Raw genomic sequence first — 14,609 nt, forward strand, 5'->3', positions numbered from 1 at the left:
ACATACTACACCAACTGAAAACAACATATTCTTATATATTGACAGTACTCATTTTGCATGTTATCTTGGTAAATATTTTTCCTGTTTTTCACAAATCTAGGCATTTTAAAAGACATATTTTCATTTTAAACTACATTCTCAGTAACCTACAGATAGTATGAATATACATAGAATTATTAGAGATAAAACATATTATAAAAATTATCTTCGGGGCTGGAGTGATAGCACAGCGGGTAGGGCGTTTGCCTTGCACGCTGCCGACCCGGGTTTGATTCTCAGCATCCCATATGGTCCTTTGAGCACCACCAGGAGTAATTCCTGAGTGCAGAGTCAGGAGTAACCCCTGTGCATTGCCAGGTGTGACCCAAAAAGCAAAAATATCAAAAAAAAAAACAAAAAAATTATCTTTTACATTTCCCCAAATAAACAAAGGAATACAACTTGTATTGAAGAGAGATAAGATACCTGTAAAATTCCCAATCTCTGAGACTAACATAATTAATAACTAGATAAAAATTTCCTTATATTAGTCAGTGCCTGTCTGATCATTTAGAATTTTTTTTTTAATTTTAAGTCACTGTCTAAGAATGTACTACTTAATACATAAATGATTCACAATTTTAGTGAACGAGACATTGATTCATAACATTAATCTTGGGGCAGCTTTATTGGAGCTATTTAAATATATTTATCAATAGAAATAAGACTTGGTGCATAGATCAGTTCTGTGAGTGGGAGGTATATGACTAAGTGTTTAGAGTTCTACTGTTGGCATTTATAAGCAACTTGGATTGGCTACTTAATTTTATTCTATAAGATGCCTTTTTTGTAAAGGATCAAATGAAAATGAGATGATGTTCAATAAAAATGAGGAAGCAACTAGAAGAGACTTGCAACTCACTGAACAGCTCAGTTTCTATTAGCTATTAGAACAGTTGTGCAGCGTGATATCCGAACATGCCAACCTAACAACAGTGCCACCAGTGATGGCTCCTGTAATTACCCTGGAAATTACATCCTTTGGGTCTTGAATTCTTCCCTCCCAATTCTCCACGCTCCTGGGTCTTGGTGACGAAACGTATAAATACCTCAGGGGATCCGGAAAACATTGAGCTGATACGGTTATAAACATTTTATTTTAGGACAAGTCCAAGTCTCTGAAAACTCCAATGTTTGAGAATGGAACACAGGATATTTAGAAAGGAGAATTTTACATAATAGATAAATTAGGTCTAGAAATTGTTTCATGGATCCACATGTGTATGTGGTGGAAGAAAATTGTTTTCAATAATGGATTTTTATCAAGATAGCTATATATACATAGTTTTTGCTAACTCATATCATTAGTATATACATTATCAAGATACACTGAAGCCGGTATCTCATTGAAGGGCTGCAGTAATATGCTGGAAATGTGCTCCTTGTGAGTGGGCAATCTGGGGAAGGAGATATAAGAGCTCTTGAAAGAAATTGTGGAGCAGGAGGCAGCCAGAACTTCCGCCTGCTCTGCCTTTGTTACGGGACCACAGCTTCAAGGTTGTGCAACACCTTTAGTAAACACTTCCTGAAGCAGGAACAAGAATGAACCCAGGAGTTTCATTCTGTCTCACTAGAGCTGAATCAAGGACGGAGCAGCCTCAGGTCTAAGGCGAGGGACAGGAACCAAGACCTGGGATCACCCAGCATGTTGCAAGGGCTGCTCCTAATTCTCACGTTCCTCCTTTCTTCAGTTCCAGGTAGGTCTTTCATTTCTTCCCAGGTCCTATTAATAACTCAGTGAACTGCTTGCTTGTCTCCTTGCCCCAATATTTTTCCTAAAGCAATTTTAACAACAAGTTGGACTGATTTTGTTTTGTTGTTTTTGGGGAATTGTGACTTCAATTCTTCAACTGTGAAGAAGAGCCTAGGAAAGGGGGTAGAATCTATATTTACAGTCTGATCTACAAATATATAGAAATAAGGAAAGATGCATACATCATAAATTTAAGAAATGAAAACAATATTTGAATCAAAAAAATTTATCAACATGCCTGTTATTTCCAGGAGTATGCAGTTGCACCAAGTTTACCAGATTATTTCTGGCAAAGATGATTTTGGAAAATATCTTCTGTTATCCTTGAGGCCAATTTGGCAAATTCTTAACTTTCTGAGGAAACATTTTTGTAGTCCTTTTATTACTGGTGATCATAATGCAATAATTGGAAAGTTGATCAATTTCATATTTATAATGCTTTATGATTTTATTTCACCAAAATTATGTTGGTATTAAATTTAAACTGAGATTTGAGTTTCATTTTGCTGCAAACATTTAAAAATCCCAAAGGAAAAGAATTCCAGTCCCAAACAATAAATGACTGGATAAATTCTTCAATTGCATTTTTATGAAATTAGGATTGGGTAACACACTTTAAGAAAGAAAATATAAAAAGCTTATTTCTGTTCCTTCAGCTTATGTAAGCCAATACCTGAGTTTCAGATCTTTCACTGGTAGACTTTTCCTTCTGTTTTAGAACACTTGCTTGGACCCAGGGAGGGAAGCTGATTATCAACAAGAAATACAGGCTTAAGGAGTAGATTATTTTCTGTCTCCTGCTCCTTCAACACCTAGTCACTAATAATGATATTTCCTACCCCTGGTTTCTGATTTGCATCTCAGACTTATGAAAGTTTTGTTAAATATCTTTAAGTCTAGAACTGTGACAGCCAATTCAGTTACTGGCTTAAAGTCTCTACATTTTTAGTTGAATTAAATAGAAATTTTCTTTCCCTGCATTGTACAATAATATTATCACCAAAATATCTTTGGAGCCCCTTTTATCAATTGGAGAAACTGTTCGGGTACTAGTCTCATTCAGCCACATAAACATCAAGCATGTTCCATACATAAACCTAGAGTTCACTTCATCACCATCTTTTCAGTAACATTCGTCTACCATCTGTTACTGTTCCCCTGACAATGTAGCCATGGCGCCAAGAGGCACAGCTTCCTGAGAACCTGCCTGCAAGAAGGACCTTTCAAGTTGCTAATGAGGTTCTGAAAAGACTCTTATGAGACTAGACTGAGGGAGTGGGGAGGAGAGGGAGACAGGTGCAAAGCTATTGTTCTTTGACTAGCCTTCTTGAGTTTTCCAGTGTCTTCCTGGTCATAAAATTCTCTTATTTTCCCCTGTTTTCTCCTAATTTCTCTATTTTACTCGCTGTAATTTTTTCAATGAGAATGCTAGAAATAGAACGTCTCTCATTGCCCCATGGCTTCTGTTCTTCTCTGTCGTACTATCCTCTAAATAAATATATCTGCCCCTTCGACCACCACTTTTGCCCATTTCTGATAAAGGAGAAATTAACACATAAGTTAAAATCAGGCTAATTGCCACAGTAAATTTAATATCTTTTGAGAAAAATGACATGGTATTTCATTGTGGGGAAAAATATTTTAAAGAATATGCCTAGCGTGAGGTGAAAGAACAAACATTATTAACGCAGAGAAATCTGTACTACATTACAGCAGAATATGCAGGGATACAGAACTTTAAAAAATGATTTTATTTCAAATTAGCAATTTTTATGTCTTTATTCGTCCTATGAAGACAAGGAAAATATTAATCAGAGCTTGATTAGAAGAATATAGAGAATGCATTTATACACACATAATTTAATATTAATAATTAAAAATTATAGCCTTGATTTTTAAAAAGATTTATATTCAATTTACTTCACCATACTTTGAGGGAGGCCCAGAGAATCACAGAATTTAAGTCTATGTCATCACATAAACTCTGCTTCAGAGCTTAATATCATCAAGTGTTCTAGTTGGGAAGACATTACTTTGAAAAGCTTTGCAGAGATTTTAATAAAAAGGAAAATGTCGCCTAATATACAAATATGCTGAACTCCCAAATAGCCCTACAAACATAAAAAAAGGAGCAATCCAAAGGAGTGTTGAGTTTAATCTTGTTAATGAGCTTTGACTTTTCTAAAATGAGTAGTTAAAGTAATGATCCAAACAAACCAAAATAACAGATATTTTTTTTCTTGATCTGGTTTTGCCACTCAAAACAAATTCAATATGTGAATTCTGTGGGAGAGAGAAAGCAAGTATTAAAATGAATTAGTAAAAACATATTGTGTTACATCTCGAATTTGTATAATCCCTGGATGGCAGTTAGTTGTGTGTTTGTTCCACAGACTTCAAATAATTAGTCTGAGTTATTCAGCTGGGAGAATGCTGCAGCACCGTCTCCACCAAACCCAGTGATGAATGAGACAAACAATATTTAGGTTTGCTGCATCTTTGTAACTGAGGTGCAGTTTATTGGATCACAAATCTCATTATTTTTTTCCAGTCTTTTTCTTGATCTCACAAAACGAAGGGCCTCTAAAAGAAATACTATCTGTTTTGGTTAGAGATCTTACTGTGTTATAAGAGCTTGGGAAGAGTGGAATTAAAAACTACTGTATTTTAGAAAATATTAATTTATTTTGGCTACTAATTGTAAGTACTCAGCTCTCAGGGAACTGAATTTTTCCCCACTGATTACGTATATTCATATATTCATGCTAAAGAGTCAAGGATACTTTCCAATATCATGAAATACTAGCTCCAGAAAATAAACAAAACAGCAAATACTGTCTAGAAAATAGAAGTGCGTATATCAGAGAAAACTTATGTTGACTGATTGTTCCATTCTCACCACTTCTGACTACAGAATGTATATATGTTATTTTTTTAAAAAAATCAGTTAAAAGTTATTTTTGTGACCTAGAAGTTATTTTTTGTGACATCTATGTGTTATAGATGAAAACCATTTTTTACTGAATCTTATGTAAGTTTCCTGGAAGTATCACAGATGAATATTTGGTTCTGTGAGTTTTATACTAATGCAGCTAATTGTTTTTGATTGGACTCAATCCACGATACAACATGTGGAGGCCTTATGGTATATTTGTTTGGTGTCACAAAGTTAAGGAGACAACAGGGAATTGTGTTTATGCCATCAGTTAATTTCTTGCAAGAGCAATTTTTCCACATCATTATTATTTTGAGGTAATTGTAAATATTTTAACTTCTTATAAATAAAAAGATTGACTTAGTGCTCTTTTAGGTTTTTGTTAAGTGAAGTAAGATAGTTTTATTTAAAGAACTGTACAGGCAAAAAACAGAGGCATTCAATAGTGAACGTGGGCTTCTTCAAAGGGGAACAAAACTGTAAGTAAAGATCTTGGATTAAGACTGTGGTAATTCTGCAAAAGAGAATGTGCCATAAAGTGAAAGGAAGAAATTACACTTATCAGGTCAAGATGCAAGCAAATCTTCAAGGTGGAGGATGTGCCAAAGTGTTTGAACTATATAAAAATTTTGACTGCTATTTTTATACATTAAAATTAATTAAATAGAAATGAAAGATGTTCTCCATTGCTGTTATAGTAAGAAATGGAGAACTGATATTTTTCTAATATTGTTCTTTAGTCCTGAAGGGGTTTCAAGCTTCTCACAGTGGCAGTATCGTAGCCAATAAGGTTTATCTGAGGTGCAATTATTGCTAACTGAAGGGGTTTCAAAAAAGCAAATACTGTCTAGAAAATAGAAGTGCAAACATCAAAGAAAACTTGAGAGAGAGAAAGAAAAGAGAAATTAAAAAATTATTTTACAAATATCAAGGTCAAATTCAGAAATAGGTGAATTCCATATGAATTTAAAATAAGATAAATAGGTGGAGGTTCCATAGAAAAAGTAGAGTGGGTAGGGAGTTTACCTTGCCAGCAGTCAACCTGGGTTTTATTCCTGGAACAACAATACCCTGAATGCCTCCAGGAGTGATCCCTGAATACTGAACCTAGCCGTGTGAAGTGCCCAAACCCAGATAAATAAATAATAATAGTAATTAGGAAACTGTGAAAACAGAGAAATATTTGAAGACATATGTTCAAGGGAGATTTTAGAGGCAAAGGAGATCTCTTATTTTGTGGTTCTCTTCTGTTGTCTGAACCTGAATCATTTTCCTAAGTAAATCAAAGCTTTGGAGTGTGACATCATTCATCAGACATGCAATAAGGATGACTATTTTCAACTAGCCTAAGTTTGTTCTGTTTACTTAAAACTTCTATTACTTTTTCCCTCCCCTAGTGAATTCTATAAAGAAGTATGAAGTGGTTTTTCCCAAAAGAGTTCACCCACTGCATAAAAGAGAGGTCAATGAGCCAGTTGACCAGGTACAACTTTTGATTCAACAAAGAAACTTGAATATATATAAATACATGTATATATAATATTATATATTTATGATATGTTGTTATAGCAAATAAGATATATTGCTTATATCAATTAAACTTGTATCATAGTAATTAAAATGCTATTTGTAATATATGCATATAATTAATATATCCATTTTCTCTTTTTATTTATCACTGTATCACTATCATCCTGTTGCTCATAGATTTGCTCGAATGGGCACCAGTAACATCTCCATTGTGAGACTTGTTACTGTTTTTGGCATATCGAATATGCCATGGGTAGCGTGCCTCTGCTGTACGAGCAGGATACTCTCAGTAGTTTGCTAAACTCTCTGAGAGGGGTGGAATTGAATCCAGGTCGGCTGCATGCAAGGCAAACACCTTACCCGCTGTGCTATCGCTCCAGCCCCTTTTTATTTATATATTTAAAAATTTTTATTAAAGCAACCTGATTTACAAAGCTGCTCATGATTGGGTTTTAGGCACACCCTGTTCCCGAGTCAATCTCATCACAAGTGTCTTCTCTATAACAGGGTTCCCAGATTCCCTCCAAGCCTTTCTAATCCCATCCTCAACCTGCTACATTGACAGGTTATTTTTAAATTGAATTAAATTGAATTGTTGAAATTTGAATCTATTGCCTTCAGTGTTGTTGACTCTATGGTTTGGGTATTTAGCTATGCCTCTCCTTACACCACCAATATATTTGGATTCCTTTGATCCCTGCTCTTTTTCACTTCCTATCTCTTCCCTGCTCAATTTCTTTCTTTCACTGTCCTCCTCTCCAAACTCTGGGATCAAGGGTGATCAAGACATCACTTGAAAGCGTTTCATTCTCTCTTCCAATTATTCTATAGACCACATATAAGTGATATCATCCTGTGTTTGTCCTTCTGGCTTACTTCATTTAACATTACTTCATTAACTTTGCTTCTTAAAAGACATTATTTGGTTTCTATAATTAACTTTATTTTGCAAATTAAGGTTTCGACAGTAAAGTTAAGTGAGCCAAGTATACACAGAGTAGTTTTTCTTTTTTTAATAATATAAGAGTACTGCTATTTGTTCAGCCATTGATTATGCTGATTGAATTGGGCATGAGTTCCACATTACTTTTTTTTTTCATTGTATACTGAGTTACAAAGCTTTCACGTTTGAGATTCAGCCATACAATGATGGAACACCCATCCCTCCACCAGTGCACATTTTCTACCACCCACATCCCAGTCCTCACCCTGCCTCTAGGGCAGACAATTTCCCCAATATTCTCTCTCTAATTTTGGTCATTATGTTTCGCTTGAAATTTCCAACAACCATTCAAGCCTACCTGCCAGGGGCAGACACTAGATAATTTATTTTCCATTGATCATTTTGAGCATCTTGAGAGCTCACACAGCCACAATTGTAAATGTAAATTTCTAGATTGTAAATGGTTGGATTCCAGAGACATTTCTATATGACCCTAATACATTTTAGGATTCAATAGGGAGCCTCTGGGTCAGGGCTGTTGGTGCACTAAGATGGAGCCCAGAGGCAAATTGTGGGTGTGACAACCAGTCTGCTGGGTGGGCGGAGATCTGGGAAGGGACAGCCCAGGTCCTCTGCCACCATGTGGCCTGGAGATTCCGTCCCAGACCCTAATAATGGGACTTGCTTGTGGAAACTCTTGGTCATCGGGATTCCATCTGGAGTAGGCGAGGAGATTGCACCTGCTCCATTTGGGTGTGTCCCGGTGAAAACACACGAGAGTAGTTTTAAGATCCTTATAACAATTTATATTTTATTCTATATACTTTGAAAGAAATTTTATAACATTTACATTATCTAACAATGTACCTATCTATACAAATAAACCCATGGTTTTCTTTAAAGTCATTAAATATTAAAATGTTCTTTGGGCTGGAGTGATAGTATAGTGGATAGGATAGGATACTTTCCTCATACAGAGACAACCTGGGTTCAATCCCCAGCACCCCAAATGGACCCCTGAGCCTGCCAGCAGTGATTCCTGAGAGAAGAGCCAAGAATAATCCTTGAGCACTGCCTAATGTGGCCAAACTTTCTCTCTCTCTCTCTCTCTCTCTCTCTCTCTCTCACACACACACACACACACACACACACTTTAAATATTGTAGATAATCATAAGCATGTAAAGTTAGGATGCTACTATACATAAATTTACCAGTCTTTCCTAAAGAGTCATATTGAAAATTTGTATAAGTATTACCACTTACTATTATCAGGATATTCTCAGTCAAAATTCACTCAACATTTATTGCTCAAAAATAAGCTAAGGTATAAAGATTAATTCAACAACATTTCAGTTATTGGCACTCAAATGAATTCTTCTGGGAGCCAGAGAAATACAGATAGAGTAGACATAAGTAATCACAGAAATAAGTTAATAATGATCATATTTTATCACAAGCTAAGGTTCCTCACAGAATATATTTTTCTAATGTAAATAAATTTGTAATAAAAACTTAAGGGAAGAAGTAAATCCTATTTCCTCAATTATCTCAACAAAATGTTCTTTTCTAATTTCTTTTTTAAATTAGGCACTGTGATTCACAAAGTTTTTCATGGTTGAGTTTCAGGAATACAATGTCCCAACACCAATCCCTTCACCAATGTCTACTTCCTTCCACCAATGTTCTGTTTCCCTCCTACCTACCAGCCTGCCTCTGCAATAGGCACTTGCTATTCTTCTCTTTGGCCCTGTAGTCTACAGTCCTGTTACTGATAGGGTTGCCTACATACCACCTGACCACCTTCCAGCACCACCTTCAGCATCATGCCATCATGCTCGTTACTTCCCTCCACTGTTGATTATAATGTGCCCCCTCCCCATCCTATTTCCTCCTCCTCCTAGAAGCTTCCTTCTGAAAGGCTATTCTAGGTTTCCATTATCTTTGGGCATTTGTTATTCTCCTCCTATGTTTCTTTATGGCCAGCCTCTGAGAGAGATCATTTTGAGTCTATTCTCTTTCTCGATAGCTTCACCGAGCGTGATACTCTCCAGATACGTTCCTGTATGATTTTATCCTTCTTATAGAATAGTATTATTTCACTATGTATATGTTCCACCGTTTCTTTATCTGTTCTAGAACACTTAGGTTATTTTTAGATTTTGACCTGTGGTATGATGAACATAGGAATGCAGAAGTTTTTTTCTGAAGTGTTTTGGGCCCTTGGGGCATATTTCAAAAAGGGCAATTGATGGACCCTATGGAAGATCAATTCTGCTGTTTCAAGAAGTGTCCTTATTGTTTTCCAAAAAGTCTGGACCAGTGACATTTCCACCAGCCAGGGATGAGGGTTATTTATTTTCATACCAATGCCAACATGGGTCGCTTTTGTTGTGTGTTGTGTGCAGGTCTCTGGTGTGAGGTAATATTGCATTCATTTTTTGATTTGCAGTTCTCTGATGATTAGTGTTGCAGAGAATTTTTTCATATATCTTTTGGCCATTCATATGTCTTTGAGGAAGTTTCTGTTCATGTCTTAGGCCTAGTTTTTGATGGATTCTATGGAAAGTTTTTTTAAAGTTCTACCAATGTATTATATATATATATATATATATATATATATATATATATATATATATACACACACACACATATTTATCTTGGATATTAACCCTTTATCAGATAAATGGTATAGAAATATTTCTTCTTCATCTTTGGGGTACCTTTTTATTCTGGTCATCTCAAAATCTTTGAGGTGCAGAAGCTTCTTAATTTAATGCAGTCCTGTTTGCTTATCTTTGTGTCTGCTTGCTTGGTCAATAGTGTTGAATCCTTAAAGATGCCTTTAATTTCAATGTTATGGGTCTTATGCCCATGTTTTCTTCAGTGTATCAGAATCAGGTAGGATATTGAGGTCTTAAATCAATTTTGAATTGACTTTTGTACATTGTATTAGAGGGGTCTGAGTTTATTTCTTTACATGTGATTTACTGGTTTTCCCAGAAGCCCTTCCACAAAATGTTCCGCTAAATTAGTTGGTGCCCATGTACATTGTATTCCCATCAATACAGCTTCCTTTACATGTGTTCTCATATCTTAAAAGTTTCAAACATCCTCTTTTACAGAATATGTAAATTGAATTTGAGGAAACTTGAATTTGTAAACTTGAATTTGAGGAAATTCAAGTCCAGGGTTTAAAAATAACAGTTATAAAGTTTTTCCTCAATACTATGATATGAAAAGAAATGTCATAGGGATAATAGAGATAGCACACGGGTTATAATACATGTAAGATAAGCACTAACCCTGGTTTGATCCCTGACCATGTATATTGTCCCCTGAGAGCAGATAGGAACAATCCCTGAGCATAGAGTCACAAGTAACACCCAAGAACAGCTGGATGAGGCTTCTAACATATTGCCATTATTAAATCCACTATAATGAAAAAGAAACACAAGGAAGTTACTGGGACATATAAATCAACCTGAACTTTTAAATGGTTGCAGTTTATACAGTGAGTCTTGAGAATACATTGTTTACCTAACTCAGGACTCGGCCACTACCTAATCCTCTAATAGGCCAATGTAATGGCTAAATAAACTATTCTTATATGAACTGTGCAGTGAAATGTAAAATATCTAACTTTATAGGTCTTTTTTTTGTGTGTGTGTGCCCACATTTTTATTTTTGCTGCAGAAAGTTATTGTTTTTTGTGTTAGGCACAATACTATCGATTTAATATCGATATATAAATACTGTTTTATAATTTTAAAATTTCCAATACTGTTAAGGGTAGGGTTTCATGCATACATTGTCCCAGCACCACATCCTCCACCGAGTGTCTCTCGAGTGTCTCCCACTCAATCAACACCATCCCTGACCCCTACAATGGTATACTCAGTTCTGTAGAGAAATTCTCTAGCTGTTTATACAGGTGTGAGGGAGGTCACTCTGTATTAGTGTTAGAGAAATTTTGGAAATACCCAGACTAAATTTCTAAATAGGTTATATTCTATAGTGCACCCAAATTGTGTGTGTGTTAGTTTGAATCCTTAAATTAAGCTAAAGAAGATAAAAACAAAACATCTTAGCTGTTTAAATTCCATCTGTTTAAGTTCACATACACAGAAAATTGTCTTCTTAAAATTGAGCTGTTAATAGTGCCGCTTATCTTTATGGTTGTCTTGAGATAATGTATTTGAGAAGATAAGTAGAATCCAGTTGTTCAAGAAAGTGTCATAACTCACCACGCTCCACTTCATATGACTCTTTCTAGTCTTCTTGTACTTAATACTGAGACTTATTAAGCTATTCTGTTCTCTCTCTGCCTTTCAGAGTAATCTTTTCAGTCAGCCTTGACATTCTCAAAGATTTTCTTAATAAAGGTCTGCATGTCATTTCTTATGATGTCCTACTAATTAAAATGTCTTTAATCAGTATATTTAGGTAAAACCCGGCCCATATAAAAAATTCTTTGTAAAAGTGGACATGTGTCCTGTGTATATCCAAATAGATCTTTTTCCTGATTCATCAGTCAAACCACTTGACTCTTGGTTTATTAGTGTCTGTTTCATATTGTACTGCTGGTGTTGGTGCTAGCATGTACATGTGTATACACTTGTGTGTTTGTGTGTAAGAATAAATGCAATTTTCAAGTTTGAAATCGTCTGGAAAGGAAAATAAATGTGTTCTCTCTTTGACATATGCTATAACTCTTCCTTACTCTTCTTTTTAAATCCTGTCCTACAAAAAAAAAATTGTCTTGATTCTAAATTTACTTCCTTTATAAAGTACATTGATTCTTTATTTTAATGAGAATAAAAACATTAAACCAAATTCCATAAAGAATCAGAAGAATATTTTCCTAAATAATTGCAATTATTTCATATTTCTATGATGACTCTTATTTTTATTTATCTCACATATTTTGTATATATGTGTATATATATGTTTTCATATATATATATATATATGTTTTCCTTTGCTCCTTCAGTTGTAAACAGCAGAAGATGCCTTGTCACTGAGTGATGAAAACAAGAGAATCAGCAAGAATGTTCCCATAGTGTCTCTCACATATATCTGTCATATTGACTTTTCGCTATTCAAGTGACATCAATGTTTTCATTGCTAACGCGTTTAAAACATCCCATACCAATATTGCAATTGAACAATTAAAAGTAACTCCTGGCTAAAGAAACAGTTAAGAAAATTAATTTACTTTCCCCCACTGTTGCTTCTCATAACAAATCTTCCTCTAGTTATTGATTTTAGTTCTGTTTTTCCTACAACACATAGCAGAATCATAAAATTTAGCAAATAAAATAAGAAATAGCAAATAAAATAACAAATAAGTTAAATAACAAGTAGCAAATAAAATAAGCTCTATTAAATTTATGAGATAAACAGTGAAGAGTGGTTTAACCTAAATATTCTCACATGTTGTATGTTGTGTTTGTACTTAAAAATTGCTCATTGTTGGGACTGGAGTGGTAGCACAGTGGGTAAGGCATTTGCCTTGCACGTGGCTGACCCAGGTTCGATTCCCAGCATCCCATTTGTTTCCCCAGCACCGCCAGGAGTAATTCCTGAGTGCAGAGCCAGAGGAAACCCTGTGCATCGCAGGGTGTGACCCAAAAAGGAAAAGAGAAAAAGCTCATTGTTTACTAGTTTTGTTATTTCCTTGATAACATATAGAAGTTAATCCTAGCAATTTCTCTGAGATTTCAGCTCTTGACTCCTCTATAAATCAAAAGTTTCATGCTGTCATGTGCGTTCCAGATATTTCATGATGCCCACCAGAGTTGCTGAGGTTATTACTTTACACTTGTATCATAAGCTCAAATTAGGAAAGTTAATGACATCCTGTCTACAATTCAGGAGTTACCATCTTCCTCCTGTCAGTACCTTATCTTTTTTGCCTGGTTGCAGCCTGTGAAAAAAAACAATGCTATATTAAAGGTATAAACTAAGTTCTTGGATGTTATCTTTGTGAGTTCAGTGTTGAAACTTTTAATCTTTTGTGCACAAAGAATTTATGAGCAATTGAAACTATATAGAATTTGGGCCAGGGTGAGAGTAAAGCATGTAGGGCACTTGTCTTTTGCATGGCCCTCCTGGGTTTGATCCCCAGTACTGCATAGGAACCTGATGCCACCAGGAGCAATTTCTGAGTACAAAGACAGGAATAAGCCCTGATTGCCACCAGGTGTGACCTAGAAATACAATAGCAAAATAAAAATGTACAGAATTAAAACATGCACCCAATGGGTTCTCCATAATAAAGAATGCTACATGAGTCTCTTTAGTCTCAAAGCAGGAAGAGAGGACTCGTTTCTTCTTTTCTTATATACAACTGTGCCCTCTACTGGACCAGAGAGCTGAGGTCAGGTCATTACCTGCCAGCTCTTCCAAAAGCTTCACTAGACATGATCGCATTGCTTAAGATGTGAGCTGCAGTGAAACAACCATTTGCAAATATTTTTCTAGGGAAGGAATTCAAGACCAGAAAAGGTCTTTGAATATTTTACTTATGAATGCATTTATTATGCACAAGATAAATTAAATATTTGGTGAATAAGTTATTAAGTACAAATATGTATAAATATTAATGAATGTGTATAATTGGAGTGCATTGCCTGTATATATAGCACACATATACATATATACGCATCAAAGCATACTTAAAATCTCAAATGTAAAAAAAACTTTTATTGCATTTATACATTGTAAAGGCAGCCACCAACCAATTCTTTCCAGCATTTACCTTTCAACTGTACACTTCCTTAGATGCAAGTTAATTTACTATTTATTCAGGCCATGAAATAGATTATCTGTCAGACCAATGCCTTACTGACATTGGAATAATTTCAAGTCTTAGCTAAGTCTACCAGGATTCCAAATGGGCTTGAATTTATGATATATTATAGAAATGGCTCCACTACTAGGACTAAAAACCTCTCTTGAACTTCTAGGCCTTCCTGAGCTATTTCCTGGATCTTCCTTGTCATTCTCTTTACAGATCTACTCCCATGCCCTGACCACCCAAAACTGCGGTCTACCCAAATACTCATGAAAGCTTATCAATGGTGTTTTTTCTGAATGATTTTCTTCCTTCCTTCCTTCCTTCCTTCCTTCCTTCCTTCCTTCCTTCCTTCCTTCCTTCCTTCCTTCCTTCCTTCCTTCCTTCCTTCCTTCCTTCCTTCCTTCCTTCCTTCCTTCCTTCCTCTCTCTTTCTCTGTCTTTCTTTCTCTCTCTCTTTCTTTCTTTCTTTCCTTCCTTCCTTCTTTCTTTCTTTCTTTCTTTCTTTCTTTCTTTCTTTCTTTCTTTCTTTCTTTCTTTCTTTCTTTCTTTCTTCCTTCCTTCCTTCCTTCCTTCCTCTCTGTCTTTCTCTGTCTTTCTTTCTCTCTCTCT

General features: G+C 35.4%; 1 protein-coding gene across 1 annotated transcript in view; it reads left to right on the plus strand.

Annotated features, from left to right (window-relative positions):
• The first annotated feature begins 1,684 nt into the window (after positions 1 to 1,684).
• ADAM28 (ADAM metallopeptidase domain 28) overlaps positions 1,685 to 14,609 on the plus strand; it is a 67,464-nt gene continuing 54,539 nt past the window's right edge. Inside the window, exons 1-2 of the mRNA XM_004619161.2 lie at positions 1,685 to 1,736; positions 6,125 to 6,210. Of these exons, the coding sequence (XP_004619218.2) occupies positions 1,685 to 1,736; positions 6,125 to 6,210 (138 nt within the window). The remainder of the gene's footprint in view (positions 1,737 to 6,124; positions 6,211 to 14,609) is intronic.

The sequence above is a fragment of the Sorex araneus genome, chromosome 7 (genome assembly GCF_027595985.1).
Source record: "Sorex araneus isolate mSorAra2 chromosome 7, mSorAra2.pri, whole genome shotgun sequence".
Taxonomy (NCBI): domain Eukaryota; kingdom Metazoa; phylum Chordata; class Mammalia; order Eulipotyphla; family Soricidae; genus Sorex; species Sorex araneus.